This window comes from Colossoma macropomum, unplaced genomic scaffold (genome assembly GCF_904425465.1).
Source record: "Colossoma macropomum unplaced genomic scaffold, Colossoma_macropomum, whole genome shotgun sequence".
In the NCBI taxonomy this organism is placed as follows: domain Eukaryota; kingdom Metazoa; phylum Chordata; class Actinopteri; order Characiformes; family Serrasalmidae; genus Colossoma; species Colossoma macropomum.
The window spans coordinates 11,397,030-11,415,685 of NW_023494808.1; the positions used below are offsets into that span (position 1 = coordinate 11,397,030).

Sequence of the window (18,656 nt, forward strand, 5' to 3'; positions counted from 1 at the left end):
AAGAAAAAACATTAAAATGTAAATGCAAACAGTAAAAGCAGAAAAACAAAAAGAAATAAAATGGAAACATAAAGTGCAAAATTTATCTCACAACTATCATAAATCGACTATCGTATCGAATTACCGCCCACCCTTATCGATAATTCCCAGTTTCGCGTGTGTTTAATAAAACGACGTGTTGTTGTTTTATTCCCCACCCGTATTGCGGAAGCCCCCTGCGCTGCGATTGGCTGTTCTGAATGTGGGTGGGGAATAAAACCACCTCGACTAAGCAGCTCGGGTGAAGTTCAGTCACAGTGGTCGGTTCACCTCCAGCAGCCCCGTCAGAATAATACACCACTTTAAATGCTTTAAAGAACCGGAGACGCCGTTTCGCTGCTGAGGATGATTTTAGTCACGATAACGAGAAGCTGGGTGGGACACTGTGGCAGCTCTGAGGGAGACTGACTGTGTTTGAGGACCCGGAGACTCAATAAACGGTAAGACTAATCGTATCAACGTTGTCTCGATGTTTTAAGTCATGTTTTTGTTTCTCAGACGTGATTCTGTGCTTGAAACGCTGAGGCTGCCTTGCAGACGCTTAGTTTGGCCGCAGACAGGCAGCTTTAATGTAACCTCCTTTGAAAATGTCTGGTGTCACCAAGGCGAAGTCCATGTTTCTCTTTACTTATAGCCCAGTCAGTCAGTCAGTCAGCCTGGGGAATGGAGATAAGCTCAACTCTAACACTCAGAAACTCTCATGCGTCACTTTTTTGTTGAAAACTACACTGTTATGTGTCTCAAAGCATCCAGACAGCCTTTCTAACTTCGCGGTAGGTGTTCAGCTACCTGCACCTATGATGGTAATTGCGTAATTGCGCCACACAGCTTGTATAATCTCAATAGAAAAGCACAGGGTTGGGAGGTAATGGACTACAAGTACTCTCTTTTCAGTCCAAGTTACATTTTTGCTAAAGCGATCCACAGAATAGTTACCTTTTACATTTTTAGAGGAATACTTTCAGAAAACCCACCCACTAAATAAAAAAGATATCCCATCTTTAAAAAATAACACCATCAATACTTATCAAGTACCTTAACATCAGCCCGCTGTATGTAAGGATATACTCTAACAAATAACTCAAAAAAACAGCTTCTTTACAGACACTGAAGTTCTTGCTAAAGCCTGAGTGGACTGATAAATCAATGTGATGATCAGTTATTAATCTCAGTGTAACTGAGCTCTGCTAAAGCCTGAGTAGACTGATAAATCAATGTGATGATCAGTTATTAATCTCAGTGTGACTGAGCTCTGCTAAAGCCTGAGTAGACTGATACATCAATGTGATCAGTTATTAATCAGTGTTACTGAGCTCTGCTAAAGCCTGAGTAGACTGATACATCAATGTGATCAGTTATTAATCTGTGTTACTGAGCTCTGCTAAAGCCTTAGTAGACTGATAAATCAGTGTGATGATCAGTTATTAATCTGAGCATGGGTAAACACTTTGGAGGGATGGCTGATAGGGCTGCAACAAACAAGTATTTTGGTAGTCTAATAATTTAGCGATTATTGAAACAAATATTTGATGATTCGAATTATCGAACGCTCAATTAACTATGAAGCGATCAGCTTTTAAACTTAGCTTGAGGTTGTTTTATGCATTTGCTAACTAACAATGAAGACAAGGATGAATACCTTATTTAAAAATTCACAGTTTTAATGAACTTTCCTGCTAATACAAAAGATAAATAAAACAACAAAATCTTTTTCCTGTCAAAATTTAAAATCATGTGCAAAGTAGCAGCAATAAAATGTAACAAAACTAAATCAGTATTTCCTTAATCACATCAGCGGGTTCTCTGTGCTTCACCAACCACACGGACATATCTACACAAACATCAAACAAACAATAAACAACTCACAAACATGAGCGTCACTGCGTTCCCTCCGTTATACAATCCTATTCCGCTTTCTGAGTGCAATATCTTTAAAATAGTATAATTTTGGACAGAACTTTCCTTAAATGCTGCTCTGTGTACTGAATGCAGTCCAGCAGCGATGTTGACTGCCTCCAAATGGCGGCGCCACTGATGTTACTGGCTGAAGATAACGCAGCATTTATGTATGTATATCTATGAGCAACACTCTCTCCAGCCAAAAACGTGAGTTGGGTACAAATTTGGCAAGCAGTGGCAAACGTTTGTGGCAAACTTGTTCTCTATGAACAGTTAAATTTGAATAATTTTGTGTAAACATTCAGTTTCAACAGTAAACCTTAGTCCAACTACCTTCTAAACTGTTTGCAAGTGATGGTGAACATTAGCGGAGAACTTGAGACAAACAGAAAACAGTTTGTAACTGTTTACAAACATTCTTGTGTAACGTCGAGGTGGTCTTGATGTTAAGACAACGATTATTTGTAATGTGAACAGGGTTGTTGTGAATAATAGTTTCTTCCTTTCCGCTCCAACTCCATTAACGATTCCAGAGAACCTGCATTTCGAAATAGATGTTACAGCTCCGTTCATTACATGAAGGACAGCTTTTAACATTAACATTAGTCAACTATGGCCCGCTAGCATAGCTAACCTACAGAGATGAATCTTCTCTGTCCAGTGAGCTGATGTGTTTCTTCTTCAGATGCTCAACATGGAGGGTGTATGACAAATTATCTTTTACAAATAGCACAACTGACAACCTTTTTTTCTGAGTTTAGCATGAAAAGCTCCCACTGTTTTTGTCCTTGAGGCTGGTGTCGCGCTTTTGTTGACTCTCCAGTAAGCGGTAATGTCAAAACATTCCTAGTTAGTGCGAGAAACGCGCGATGACATCAACTAATCGACTATGAAATTAGTTGCCAACTAATTTGGTCGTCGATTTTAGTTGACTAAGTCGATTAGTCGTTGCACCCCTAATGACCGAACTGAACAGTATCCTCAGTGGTGGATGTTCATGCATTCTGTGGCAGGTTACACACATCATTAATTGACCATCACATAGCTGCTCACTATATAGTCAGATTTGTTGAGATTTTGTTACTGGGATATGGCCAATTGTTGGCTTTGGTCATGAAAAATCAATGGGATTATGGGAGCAGCAGTGTCAGTCGACGAGAGCCGAAATAACGTTGAGAATTTTATAAGCATTTTAGTCTTCGTTTCAATAATTAGATTTTTTTATGAAACATATTATCAGAGTAATACATTTTAATGTGAATTAAGTAAAAATTGCAGCAGATTTCTTCCATGTAAATTATCAACATGTACTCTCAAAGTTTTCTAAATATATTCTGAATACACCACTTTTTTGTATTGTAATGGGTTACATTACTGAATCCATTTAGGACAGTGTATTCAGTATTCAGCCATCAGTACTCTTTTTTTTTGTTTGTTTGTTTGTTTGTTTTTTTTTTGCCCAACCTAGAAAAGCACTGACCAGCACAATAGTCCAATGCCAAACGTCAGCTAGAAAGGTATAGAGCCCCCCAGCACTGGGCTGTGGAGCTTTATACCCCTCTAGATGTTTGGCTTTGGACATGATGACCTCAGGCTCATGTGCAGCTACTCCAGAGTGTCCCAACTTTATTATACCTTTGGTGGAACATTGCTGTGAGAGATTTGCATTCAGCACAAGAGCATTAGTGAGGTCAGCTACTGACATTGGATGATTCCACCGTCTAGTGTAAAGCCTTTACAGAAGAGTAGAGGATGTTACTGCAGCAAAGAGTGGGCAAATTCCCTATTAGTACCCTTGATTTCAGAAGAAACGCTGGAGGAGCAAGTGTCTACAAACGTTTAGCCATACAGTGTATTTTTGCAGATGTCTGATCATTAAAAGGGCAGGCTTTGGGTTTGTAAATGTGTACATTTTAGGAAGAGTATGGCAACAAAGATTCAGTATTTGTAAGCCCACACTGATGACTGAGTTACAATTACAAGCATTACTCAGTTACAATTACAATTGCTCAATTACAAGCATATTTTTGGTGTTTTATTAACATCCTTCAATACACATTCTACACTATTTTAACAGAATGTTTTCCAAAATTATATATTTGAGCCATTTATGACACTTGGGTTTATTGTTAGACTAATCAGATCCCAAACTCCATTGTTTAGAAGCAAATTCATCCAAATAGGTGACCATTTGTAATGCAATTCACCAGTTACTTCAACTTATTTGAATATATAAAATATTTACTGAATGTGTAATCAACATAGAAATCCACATAGAAACACATTTGACAACATTTCCTTCCAGTCTGATTATTATTAACGTTGTTTCTTCCTTCCTGCTCAGCCTCTTAAATAATAACCCAAGTGGCAGACTCTCCTCCTATTTAAAACCATATACAATGTGGTAAATTATTATATAGTGCAATTGTGGTAAATTATTATACTGTGGTAAATTATTATATAGTGCAATTGTATTGTATATTGTATAGTATAGTGTGTACATTGCATAGTGCAATTGCATGATGCATAAAAATAAATACATAAGAAATATGTTTAACCATTGCAAACGTGTTGAAAAATAGTAGTTAGAAACAAACAGTTCACTGCAGATTTCCAAACCATACCAGGGATACTTTGTAATGTAATCCTAGCGCTCTAGAACGTTTAGCTAGTGTAGAACTGTAGCTGCCATTGTTGGCGCCATCTGCTGGATGCAGAAAACAGTTTGAATCGCTGTAGAGAAAGTTTTTATAACAGATTAAAAGTCACTTAAAGCTGGACCGGTTATTTTGTGAACAGTGAAGCGCAGTGTCTGTGTAAACAGCGTCACAGAAGAGCAGAATATTTGATGAGTCATATGAATATAAAGGATAAAGTATTTCAGCATTAGCGCTGAAGAAGACGCGGAGTCTGCCATCTGTCAGGACAGTGCTCTTTTTTTTGAAATGCAGGCGGAGAGTGGAACTAACTCCCAGGGGGGACTTGAGGACAGGCCATCAAAAGACAAACATAACTTGAAGGCGGTAAAGACTTCCAGCACACTAATTAGCTAAAAAGGACACGATTTACCACAACCAGATCATTCACACGTCTCTGCTTTAAAACATTAAATTTAACTAAACAAAGGCTGCGGAGAGGCGCACGGCATTCTGGGAGTCCTCTGCGTGCTCCTCTCTACTCTCCCAATTGGCACCACAATATAATTTAACTACAACGCTGTTTTATTGCGTCACCGTCCAAAGCAGAATAGTGCTGTACTACTCACCAACGTGCTCGCACATCTCTGACAGGAATGAATGCATCCATGGACCCAAATCTGTGTAATCAGTAGTCTGTCATTAACAATTTTATTAGAGTATTCACTTTGTTGTGCATGCTAAACACTTAGCTAGTGGACACTGCTTTTCCTATGCTTAAAAAAATGATGCCAAAAATGTTCCATCAGCCCCCGTCCTGGTGATCTGCTGCCCTGTGGAGTTAAGCTCCAGTCCTAATCTAACACACCTTTTCCCTTTAGGAGCTTCTAAATATTTTTAGAGTCTGATGTGTTGACACTAAACTGTCTAAGGCAATAATGACCGAGTACCAGCACTGGGCACTTCTGCCATAAAATATCTACTTTTGATTCCCTAAAGAACCCTCTGATGGATGGTTCCTTGAAGATGCGAGTGTGAAGAACCTTTTCAAGAACGTTCACATAATATAAAGCATAGGTGGTCCTGGAGGGCTCGTGTTGTGCACAGTTTGGTGATGTCCCGACTCAAACACACCTGGTCCGGTGTGTCTGATAACTGCCAGGTTAATGAGAGTGTTTGAGCACTGAGATCTCCAAGGTGCGCAGGACACTGACCTTCCAGGACCAGAGTTAAACACTCTGATGTAAAGGTTTTATAACCCTTAAAGGTTCTGATCATTTGAGAATAATATCTAAGAGTTAATATGTAATTGCCAAAATGTGCTATTGATGGACGTTTATTTCATTTATTTATTAATTTGAGAGGAGACTCTGCTGTGGACTGAATCAGAATGTCTTCATTATGGTGAAACAGGCGGTGCCGTATGCTGTTTTCGTGTGCTGCATGTCCTGCACGTGTCAGTCTGAAGATCATTTTCATGAATTCAAATGTCAGACAGAATTCCTGTCGGCTGTAATGTACTTTGACTCGTCCTGTCTTGTTTTGACACCATGTGTAATCTGCCCTTAGGCTGCATCTGTTAATGAGTGTCACAAAGTGTGTCAGTTTTCTATACTTCGGAAAGTTTCATGTTATGGTTGCGAGATTCTTAGTAGCTTGATTGTCTCTCTGTTTTTTAGCATTATCTTAACCAGTTGTTACCATTATCTTAACCGAGATCCAATCAGCTACTAGTTTAAGGTGATGTCACAATGGACCGAGACCCAATCAGCTACTAGTTTAAGGTGATGTCACAATGGACCGAGACCCAATCAGCTACTAGTTTAAGGTGATGTCACAATGGACGAGACCCAATCAGCTACTCGTTTAAGGTGATGTCACAATGGACCGAGACCCAATCAGCTACTCGTTTAAGGTGATGTCACAATGGACCGAGACCCAATCAGCTACTCGTTTAAGGTGATGTCACATGGACCGAGACCCATCAGCTGCTGTTTAAGGTGATGTCACAATGGACCGAGACCCAATCAGCTACTTGTTTAAGGTGATGTCACAATGGACCGAGACCCAATCAGCTACTTGTTTAAGGTGATGTCACAATGGACCGAGACCCAATCAGCTACTTGTTTAAGGTGATGTCACAATGGACCGAGACCCAATCAGCTGCTTGTTACTAAGCAGTTATTATATGCGGATTATTCATGTTGTAGTTTAAAGGCTCTTTTGAATTGGTCTAAATCTTTTTTAACGATGTGTTCTAGAATAAAGCAGTGTGTTCTAGAAGTTCAAACAGTACCCATGATATGCTCAGCAGTTCATGTTCATGTAGTTTATCATGATAATGTTAACATATCACCATTTTGCCCATCCCTACAGCCATTTTCCAGCATGTTACACAATGTCAGATCTACTTGGCCCTCTAACAATGATGGTCCCCGTGACTCACTTTATTAGTGCCTTGAGCACATCCATAACTTTCTGCAGTTGAAGATAGATAAACCAGAGATTATTTTATTTGGGAATAGCAACGAGAGGCACAGACTAGCTGCCTATCTGGATTCAGGAGCCCTAAAATCTGAAGAGCTAGTACGTAACCTTGCTGTACTAATGGACTTTCAGCAGTCGTGTCAAAGCAGTTACTTAATCAGCTTTTTACCACCTTAAAAACGTCAACAAGATCAGAGATTTTCTGATTTAAACAGACCTGGGGAAACTCATCCATGCCTTTATTTCTGGCAGGATTGATCACTGTAATGGTCTCCTAACTGGACTCCCAAAAAAGACAATCAAACAGCTTCAGCTGATTCAAAATGCAGCTGCCAGAGTCTCACTAGGAGTAAAAGAATGGAACACATCACCCCCATTCTTAAATCCTTACACTGGCTACCAGTCTGATATAGAATAGAGTTTAAGGTGCTGCCGTTTAGCTACTATGCTGCTCCTAAATGGAACCAGTTAACAGAGAGCATTAGAAGAGCCCCGACACTGGACTCCAGGCTCAAAACATTCCTGTTTGAGCAGCTTTCAGCTCAGTTTGAACATGGTTAGCGTTTCTAGCCTCTTTTCCTCTGTAACGGCACTTTTTTATCCAAACTTTTCATTTTTAATTTATTTAACTATTCTAATTTAATTTCTAGTTTGATTTTTAATTTAATGATTTTCCCTTTTAAATATATTGTTCTAATCACGTTTTTAATTTCTACTCTCCTTTTTTAAATGACTGTATTTTCTCATTTGTAAAGCACGTTGAATGACAGCAGTGTATTAAAGGTGCTATATAAATAAGCTTGCCCTGCCTTGCCTTACAGAACTAGGTGCAGGCCTCAAATTTGAATGAGCATATGTTTACCTGAAAAAAGACTGAGAATGAGAAATCCAGCTAATCATTGTCATAAGCAACCCCTGAGTGCCACTTCACTGTGTGTTGACCGTGACGTGGGGCAGTTCTGCTGGAGCATGATACTGAACTGATCTGCCCGAGCTATAAAAGACTGTGTGTGAGTGCTGTGACTTTTGTACCATGGTTCTACAGCCCACATTCAGGCACATGGCGTTCATCTTTGATGTTAGGAGTTAAGCTCTGTTACTGTAAACCCCTCCTTCATCCCTCTCTTTTCCTCTCTTTCTTTATTGCTGCTTCTTCCCAGACATGAAAGATTAGTGTTAATTATATGGCTAGAAAGAGACACAGTGTGTACTGATAGTGGAGGAGGGGTGTGTGTGTGTGTGTGTGTGTGTGTGTGTGTGTGTGTGTGTGTGTGTGTGTGTATGCCATGAAAAGCCTCTATGAGTAAACGTCAGTGTGTAGTATTGTATATATTGAAGTATTTAACCCTTGTTGCACAGACAGGGGTTGAAATTAAATTTTCAGCTAAATCTGAGCTAAATAGCAGATTTTATTACAAAAAACTCATCACTAATTCAAAATATGAACCCTTAAATTAGGTGTTTTCCCAGATTACAGATCTAAGGCCCCACTAAGCCTTGTGATTAACCCTCTGCTATAAACACTGGATTAAAGTGTCTGGATTTATAAATATTCCAATAACCTTCATGTCCTTTATGTTTGTTTTGCTTGATTAGGTTTAGTTCATTGAAAAGAAATGATATCTTGGCAAGTAAAATCATTTTAAATCTAGTCAGTATATTCAAAACGGCTCATTTAGGTCTGTTGTAAGAATGTTACGCTATATTTAACTCATTTCTAGACATTTTACTTGTTTTAAGCTGTTTAATCCAGTGAAATTCTCTTAGTCACCTCTTATTCTATTGGTAGGTAATTTTGCTTGTTTCAAGGATTATTTCGTAAAGCAATTAAAACTGATCTGCCGGTAGAATGAGAAACTTTCCAGATACGTATTACAGATAAAATAGCTTAGAACCGTTTTAAAAATGTCTGTAAATGAGTCACGCTTTTGTAGCTCATAATGAGTTTTTTTGCAGTGTTTTACAGTAGAACAGGGTCTCCAGTGGAGAATCCCCACTGAGAAGATAAAGCATATTTGGGTCACTCTCCATTTGCAGTGGGAAACCGTGTCACAAAGTTGAAGGGCTTAAAAAGATGCTTAAAATATGAGGCACAGCTCCAAAAGTCAGTATGAACATTTACACAGCTGACCTAAGATTAAATAATACTTTTTCCTTATGATTTTTCTCTAATTTCTCTTTTTTTTAATCCTGTTTCATAGTTGCTCTGCATATCTAAAACAGCTTGTCACATAATCAATTCTCACCATTTGAGAAACCGTTTTAATATAAAACAAAATTTTAAAGAGGTTTAACTTAACTGAATAATAAATGTGTATAAAATAGATTCACTTTTTATATCATTAATGTTACATATTTTTAAATGTAGTATATTTTATTTAAAAATTACATTATTGTTAATTATTGTCACAGAGATTTTGGTCACTGGTGTTATCAGGACTCTTATAATACATTTCAACACAGTATTTTCAGCTCTATTGAGCTGCGTCTTTGGCTCATCAGAGAGGAATCATTTCAAGGCTTGAGAAGGCGAGTCCACACTTACTCATTATATCTCATTAATTTATTATTAATTTTATTTATCAGGCAGCCGATAACTTCTATGAGTCATTGGTTGTGTACTTTAATGGCTGGGTAGTTAAAATATTGTCAAAATAATGCCATATTATCATTTTTATTACTGATATCAAATAGTTGCACAAGGTCACCTGAACAATGAGTCAGCCAATTTACAAAATCCTCAGTTTTAATCACAATGTCACCGGAGTCATCGTCACTGGTGTTACACCACATTCATACAACACCAGTGACTGTAAAATATATTTGGAATTAAACCCTCATTTTTGCATATATGATAATAGGTGTTAATGGGCATATTAAGATTATTTAGTTTTGGGATGAAAGAAATAGATTTTTTTTTAAATGTATCCACCTGAATTCCCACTCCAAACGGAGAGTGACCCATTTGACCAAACTTTCTGTAACGGTGTGTTGAAATGTTTGAGACAAAACCCAGTACTGAACTGGTCCTCACCAGCCATCATTTAGAAAAAACTGATGAAGCCTTCTTTTAAAATGTCATCGCTGTCCAAAGGAAAATAAGTATCTCCAAAACAGTCCCTTTACAGGCAAAAATGTTCTTTACGTTCAATTTAAGTTAATGTAATTAAATTTTATTCCAAGCAATTTTGGAACATTTCTATTGGTCCATTCAACACGAGAATTTGACACAATGTTAAGGACGTCAGCCATGCTCGAATGATGTAAAAAAGGAAGATACACGTTGTTCTTTGGACAGCGACATATCATTTAAATTAAACTGGCCAGAATGAAAAAATCTGGCTCTGAGTGTAAAAATGCATCAGTGAACTGATCTGAAGGTGGCGCTTCAACCACATTGGATTCGAAATGGAATCCAAAGTCGATGTGGATGTATTTATCTAAAATTAAAGTAAATTATAATAACAGGCAGTAAATGTGTAAATAAGCATGTGTTTATAATTTAACCAAAAAGGAAAATCTAGGTAATTAAGGACGCTCCGTGATATCAGAATCATCATTGCCGGCAGATATTTGTCTAAAAAAATTATTGGCATCAGGCAGGTGTTGATATGTGAATGTCATTTCTGCCTGATATTTGATGATGTGCTTATATTCTGGAGGTGATGCGGAGCTGCTGCTCTAAAATATCTGCATTTGTAACCGTTCAGAAATAAATGTTATTTTTCTCTGTGGTGCTAAAGAAGGTAGATCCAGTCTCAGCTTCTACATTTTAGAAATGGTTGTGTATATGTATAATGTAATGCATGAAATATATCAGATGCTGGCATGAGCTCTAAATTCTCAGGCTGTTTTCAAGTATAAAAATGCCCCCAGAAACTTCTTGTATATATTCCACTACTATGTAAAGATTCCATACAACTTTTTTATTTTTCCTTTTCTTTTTTTTTTTTCTTTTTTTAAAACTTCTGGATTGTACCACAGGCACATAAATGCTTGAGCACTCCAGCCAGACTGTGTTTCATGAATAAGAAGATAAGTTAACACTTCCTCTACAGTGAACAAACCTAAATATGCATTGCAGTTTTCTGCTGATTAGTTTGTGTACAAGTTCTATTCATATGCTGAGTTTAAAATATTGGGAAAAAAATAACACAAAATATAAAATGTGTCATAATGTTTACACAGGCCACATTTTGTGTTTTATTTTTTCCTCAATATATTAAATTCAGCGAATAAACAATAATCTTTTATTTTAACTTAGAAAATCAACAAACCATGTCATTTGACCAGGGGTGCACAAACTTGTGCATTCAATTATATATAGAAGACGCTGTAAAAATGCTGGAACTTTTTAACTTAAAGTAACTTGGTTGACTCAGTTTTCAGTTTGTTGAACTTTTAATATTAAGAGACATTTATTAACATATTTCTTGCATCATTTTTACAGTGTAGAATACACAGAATTATTTCTTAAAGTATTATGATTGAAACTAATTGTGCAGAGTTCAGAGATTTGTACCCCTTTTAATTATTACTGTATTGTTATATTTTGGCCATATGTGTTAAACTATAAGAGGTGAAATACTTGTCTGATGCATTGATTTAGAAGTTAGATTTGACTGAGGTCTAAACTCCAGCACTGTGAAGATCCGGAGACAGGCTGATCACTGAGAAGCTAGATGTAATAGTGTGAACGCCTTTTTACAGGGCGTCTCTCCAGCTGTTGTGTGACTCCAGGATACTGCATGTAATTGGTGTCATGAGGATGCAAGAATCAGGAACACATGACTACTGTCTCCTGAGAGACAGAGAGAGAGAGCGAGAGAGAGAGAGAGAGAGAGAGACAGAGAGAGCGAGCGAGAGAGAGAGAGACAGAGGGAGGTAACAAGACGTGTGAGAGAGATGAAGAAAAGCAGCAGATGGAGGAAAGAAACAGGAAGGATACGTTTGGGGGGGAAAAGTAGTAAGAAGATTGTGAGGAAAGAGGTTAGGAACGGTGGATAAAAGAGAGGAGGAGAAGAAAGGAAAGAGATAGAGAAGGGTTTGGAATGAAAAGCTTGCTGGTATGCAGCCGGTCTTGCCCTCACAGTTCTGGCCCAACCACAGGCATCGGCAATTTGGACCCAGCTGGCCTGAATCCAGCGCCCTCATGGAGCTCACCATTGACGTGCCCTGCTCCTGCTCCAGCTGTGAGTAACCCACTGCTCACTGGAGTCTGAACCACAGCTAACCAGCTAATCAGAAAACAACTTGTTGTTGGTCTTCACAGTCGGACAGCAAAGAAAAGGGTTCAAATTGATCAGGCGGCTTTGAACCCTTTTCTTTGCTGTCCGACTGTGAAGACCGACAACAAGTTGTGTTCTGATAGACGCTCTCCATAACACGTCTAATGCTTTCAATGACTTTGAACCTAAGTAGGTTTGTCTCTGGTCATGGTGGCTAGAAAATGGGTTGCTTGCTTTGTGACTTCCACATCCAATGTTTTTTGTCGGGTTTGGTTTTGTGGTGGTCACTTTGGATGGACGCTCCTAACACATCTGATGCTGTTTTTATTGCTGTATCAAGGATGTCAAAAGAACTAACAAACACATCTAATGTTCTAAGTTTTATTCATGATTCCTTTTTCATTTCCATGAATTTTCTCGTCAGTACTTGTTGACATTTTGGTGATAGGGTTGCTTATTTCGTCACCCAATTTCATTGTATCCTGTTCAGTGACAATAAAGAACCTTGAATCTTGAATCTTCTCAATTCTGGCCCTTTTTTTACAGCTTCCCTAAATCTCAGCATGTAGATATTGGGGGAGTGGTGATATTGTGCATGTGCTGCATGAGATTTTTGAGCAGTATTGAAGGAGGTCATTGAGGATCACGAGTTTATAGAGCTCAGCGGTGTCCAAGAGGTCTACGTCACTGGACAGTTAGATGTTTTGAAGCAGAAAAATCAGATTATGCATTGCTGCATTCACAAGGGCATTTTGGTATCTGTTAAAAACACATTTCTTTCCACTGATTTCAGTGGAAATGACAGCAACAAATGGTGGTGCATAAAAATTATACTCCATTGTCTGTTAAGGTTCACCAGAAGAGCGTACTCTGCGACAGCCAATAGGATGCAGCATGGGGCAGGGCCTACAGTCAGTTATGTCAATAAACAATGATGCCGTCGACTCACATTCAGCTATAAAGATATAGCAGGGCAATGACTGGTCTCACACAGGTAGTTTTGCTTCATTTCATGATAAAGAACAGCAACTGTCAGCAGTATTCGCTTACAAGCCTTCAAGCCTGGAGTTACCCACCCACATCAGTCTCCTCGCCCTCAAATACACCCAAAACAAACCAGCAAGGATTATGAACGCATTATTACAGATACCAAAATGTCTTGTGAATGCAGCGCTATACTGTATTTGGACAGCCCTGGCTAATTCCATGACATTCCAAGCTAATGGAAGTCACTGAAATCAGTGTACTTATGGAAGAAGTCTGGTCTTGGATCAGCCTTCTTACCCAGTGATATTTTATGAGTCTTCCTTTGTGTTTGTTTTTGTTTGTAGGTGGGGAGCGTATCTTCAGGATGCATGCCAGCCGGAAAAAGACAAAGCTCCTGGGCGTGATGATGATGGTCAACTTCCTCATATACATCCTGGTAGAAGTGACCCGGAGCTACAGCCAGGGCAAACAAGACAACACACAACCACGTGTCCCTCCAAATCGCTTCTGGAAGAAGCCTGAACTCAGTGAGGCGTTCTGGAACCGTGAGCAACAATTCCTGGACCACATCTACAACCCTTTGATTGTTTCTGCGGTCTCCACCAGCAACTCATCCTTCCAGGAGCTCCCACAACTCTCCGACTGGTTGAACTACACGACTCAGGCAGACCCATGTGAGCCGGACCTCAGCATGACCATGCAGATTAAGGACTATAACTCCCTGCCCCAGCGCTTCAAGGACTTTCTCCTGTACATGCGGTGCAGGTCTTACCCTATGCTAACAGATGTGTCCAGTGTTTGCTCAGAACAGCCCTTCCTGCTGCTTGCCATTAAGTCTCTGGCACCACATTTCGACCGGCGCCAGGCCATCAGGCAGTCTTGGGGTCGTGCCGGCATCCTTGACAACCATCGTGTGGCCACTGTCTTCTTGCTTGGCAACACTGAAGCGGTTGACCACTTCCCAGACTTGTCAGGGATGGTCCGTCATGAGGCAGCACTGCATGGGGACCTTATTCAGTGGGATTACCGCGATACCTTCTTCAATCTCACCCTGAAGGAGGTTCTCTTCCTGGAGTGGCTGGGCAATCACTGCCCCTCAGCCCGCTACGTCTTTAAGGGTGACGACGACGTCTTCGTCAACACCCGCCACATCCTGAGGTACCTTGGTGGACTTTCAGGTACCGCGGCACGGGATCTATTCATTGGAGATGTGATAACCAATGCCGGACCTCACCGGGACAAGAAGCTAAAGTACTACATCCCTGAGAGCGTCTTTGTGGGACCCTACCCGCCCTATGCCGGTGGGGGAGGGTACCTCTATTCAGGCAGTGTGGCACTACGCCTGAAGAATGTCTCGCAGCACATCTCCCTGTTCCCCATTGATGATGTCTATACAGGCATGTGTCTGCAGAGACTGGGCCTGGTGCCCGAGAAGCACAAAGGCTTTAGGACGTTCAACATCGAAGAAAAGTACAGAGAGAACGCCTGCGCCTACCAGAGCTTGATGCTGGTGCATCCCAGGAGCCCACAGGAGATGATTAAAATCTGGAGCTGGATTAGTGATCCTGGATTGAACTGCTAGTGACAGTCTGACAGCTCAAGATTGACTAAGTTAAATTACACTATTACTAAGAAACAGGTTCAGATGCTGTACGTCTGATCATGAATCTGTTCTAAAAAAACAAAACCTGGTCTTCAGTTCCAGTGCGAGGTAATGTCTTGAATTGGTGACCATGGATTGAATTGTTAGCTCTGGATTGTCCCAATGATTTTTTGCATAACTAAATAGTTGAAATGTAAACTATTCAGTTGTTCAGAATGATTTGATATAAAATAGTGGATTGTACAGAAACATACTGACTCAGATTTCTTTGCAGTGGTGGTGATAAGGGGTTGTGAAGTCTACAATGGCCATTTTATTTATCATACCACGTGACCAGTGAACCTGCAGGTGTCTTCTGAGTTTTTATATGTAATGTTTTTGATAATGGTCAATTTTACTTCGGGCAGGGAGAGTTCTTTGGGGTCTGTTTTCCCTGACAATGCACTTGAATGTACGCTATGAATGTAACATTTATATGAGGTAACTTTTAGAGGCATTAAAGCTTCAAACATCTGCTTCCTCTCACCACCACTGTGAACAATTCTGACTCTCCAGAATTTCATATCAAACCACTCTGAATGACTTTTCAACAATTATGCAAACATTTGAAAAAAATCATGGAAACTGTCAGTCAGAAGCCGCTCCAGAGGACCAAAAAAGTTTTAATTAGTGTTCTTGTCCAATCTTGAATCAGTGACCCTAGCTTGAACTACTCGTGAGAGTATTGTAGATTGATAATATCTGTTCATGGAGCAGGGATCCTGATTTAATCTTTAAATGGAAGATAGCTCTCGAAGTTTAGTGGCTGATCTTGCATCAATGCCCAGTTGACTGAGTGTTTTTTTGTTTGTTTGTTTTTGTTTGTTTTTGTTTTTTGGGGGCGGGGTTTGGCAATTGCCCTTCTGATCAGCTGTCAGATTACCTTGCTTCTCTCACATGTTTGAATTTCTCAGGATATCTATGCCTTTTATTCTGCAGGAAGTGAGACCTGAGCCCAAGTATGATATGCGTTTAAAGTCTCTCTGTGTAGTAGAGCTGATCCCGGTTCTAGATCAGTGCACACAAGGATGCTGCACAGAAATGCAGAAACCTGTAGCGTGGAAGCTGGGAAGGATCTGTTGGACGTTGTTTCTTTAAGCCAGGGGTGCACAACTCCAGTCCCCGAGGGCCGGTGTCCACAGTTTGGTGTTTTACCTACTAAGACACACCTGATTGCATTTATCTGTTAATTGGCAGGTTTAGTGGGTGTGTTTAAGTAGGGAAACCTCCAAACTGTGCTGGACACCGGCCCTTCAGGACCAGAGTTGCGCACCCCTGCTTTAAGCCATTCAGCTGTCAGTATGCTTTAGAGAGTACGTCATTGTTTTTATCATCTCATCAGCTTTAAATACAACTACACCTTAAGTCAAAAAGCACTGCTCAGATGCACATTCACTGTGTTGCCAGTTTATTAGATACTCTGGTCTTGTACCTATGAGGCCCCCTACCTTACAGGTCTGTTGCGTACATAATTACACTGTAGCCTGTTGTCCACCCTCCATTCATCTGAACTGCTGACCAGATATTATTTGAATGGTAGACCATTCTCCACACTGATGTGGTCATGGTATCAGGCACAGAAGCCGCTCTCTTTTAGCTCCCCTTTGCTGGTGTACAGTTAGAGGCTGATGCACATCTGTTGATGTGCAGTTTGTGTTAGTCATCCTCTAGCTCATCATCAGTGGTCAGTTTCTGACCACAGAGCTGCTCTTGACAGGATATTTTTAAAGCACTCAACCTCAGCAGTGGACAGCGTTATGCCTGATGCAGTCATACCCACTACCACACACTATCATAACCAATACCACGTCCAACATCCAAATAATATCAGGCGAGTGGTGGTCCTATGGTGGACCACTGATGGAAGAAGGGATGATGTGGGTTGTGGACAGCAGTGAAGAAGTTGTTCTTTAAATGACTTAAGAGATATGAAAATACAACAAAATGGCTTGGGCTAGAGGTGAAGTTATAAAATGCTGATAAATACTCTTAGATGTCTGTTTTGTCTGTCATTTTTGGATGTTTGTCAGTAATCATTACATTTAAAACTGTTTAAATAATATCAAATATCATTTAACCGTGGGATCACCTATCATATAATGGCCATTTAACCACCCAGTGCCTGGCAAGCAATGTTATTAATCTCCTGTGCAGCAGTGTCTGATATTTAAGAGTGGTACTTGGTATTTCTTCCTATAACATTTGCCCAATAAAGAATGTAGTCAGATGCAACTACGCAGAGCATTTTCTGGCAAGGCATTCGCTACTACGGCAAACATTTGTGAATCTGTCTCATTGATTTGAATAGGACCTGGAACCAAAGGTTATTTCATCACTCGTATGAAAATTCTCAGGATGATGTGTGAAACTCATTGACTTCCAGTGAGAACATTTTTTACAGCTGGTTTTCAGTGTAAAATTGGAGGGGAGCTTATTCTCATATCTGAAACTGTGAGATATGAGGACTTTGTGTCTGCTGATTTTTCACCCTGGGACACACAGCAAGCCTAGTTTTCGGCTTCAGTCTAAAATGGCTCTCAGTGCAAAAGTGCCCTATGTAGTGCACTGTATAGGGACTAGGGAACAATTGTAACTTCAGTACATTCCCCATTGAATATGATTCCTATTCAAGTATTGGACTTGATAATCGTAGACCAAGACATTTTACTTGTACTCATAAAACTTAAAATACCAAGAAATGCATCCTAAAATCAGTCCTTGCTTTTTCTGTGTGAATATTTAGAGGCTATGAATTTTGTATTTGTATTGATTGTGTGTCTGTGTGTAAGAGCTCCATAAGGTTGTGAAGTCTCCTCTGCTGACTGCTTAAAAAAATCATTTCAGGGCTGCAAATTGTGTATTTTTTGATAACTATTTATTTGTCTTTTTGTTCGACTACACTGCTGTGTTGAATTCCAGTATTTAGACACGTGTTGGTGTGTTTCTGTGAACCAGCCTGCTGCCTTGGATTATGACAAAGATGTTGCCTTAATTTTTCTGATGTTATCTCACTACGACTTGGGGAAATCTTATCCCAAGATAATGTCACTCAGCCACTATGGACCTATGGCAGTAAATTACACAACCTGGGGAACAACACTGGAACATAAAACACTTTTTTTAGAGGTGTCCAGTTGTGGGCATGAGCTTCTGGTGCCTTAAGACTTTCTGTCAGTTTTGTATGTTTTCAAAGAAAAAGAATAAAGTTAAAGTGTAAACATGCTTGGCTTGCTTTTTGATAGACCATCCAGCAGGCCAGCCTACAACTGTTGCTGTCTCTTACAGAGTCACTGACTGACCTCTCACCGTTGTGAGAAGCATTGCCTGGTGTTCATAGGAGAATACACTAATCTCTCGTAAGCTCTAGTACATGACCAGTAACTGTACCAAAACAACAATTGCATGTGTAGATCACATTGAATTATCACATTGAAAAGTTACATTTGTTCATCAAAGTAATGGTTTTGGCTAAAAAAGTTTGCAGTTTGCTGCAGCTCTTAGCCAAGCAGCTAGCCTGACAGCTACTTTTCATTACTTTTTATATGGTGCAACATTATATGGGACTGTCATCTACACTAAAATGCATCTACACAAGAAGTGTTGGATTCTCAGCAGAAGTCTGACACCTTAAGCAGACCGTTTAGTTACCTGATATGAGACTGTATTTCTGCTTGTTAGCGTTTTTTTGTTTACTGGTGCTTCCAGGTGTGTCATTGAGCTAGCACAATGACACACCTC

The 18,656-nt window shown here is 39.7% G+C and overlaps 1 protein-coding gene across 2 annotated transcripts; it reads left to right on the forward strand.

Annotated features, from left to right (window-relative positions):
• The first annotated feature begins 258 nt into the window (after window positions 1-258).
• b3gnt2a (UDP-GlcNAc:betaGal beta-1,3-N-acetylglucosaminyltransferase 2a) lies at window positions 259-18,138 on the forward strand. 2 transcript variants are annotated; one of them, XM_036557162.1, is made up of 2 exons: window positions 259-479; window positions 13,621-18,138. In XM_036557162.1, the coding sequence occupies exon 2, from the start codon at window positions 13,641-13,643 to the stop codon at window positions 14,856-14,858; it is 1,218 nt and encodes a 405-aa protein (XP_036413055.1). In that variant the 5' UTR covers window positions 259-479; window positions 13,621-13,640; the 3' UTR covers window positions 14,859-18,138. The 2 variants fall into 2 exon arrangements, with proteins under 2 accessions (XP_036413055.1, XP_036413056.1); XM_036557163.1 differs by lacking the exon at window positions 259-479 and adding an exon at window positions 11,587-12,253.
• Window positions 18,139-18,656: the final 518 nt, after the last annotated feature.

Bases quoted from the DNA above. Each gene is read 5' to 3' on its own strand.
- b3gnt2a (XM_036557163.1), top strand. From the start codon at position 12,130: ATGCAGCCGGTCTTGCCCTCACAGTTCTGGCCCAACCACAGGCATCGG. The intron at 12,254-13,620 runs GTGAGTAACCCA...TTTTGTTTGTAG, and splicing joins GCCCTGCTCCTGCTCCAGCT to GTGGGGAGCGTATCTTCAGG.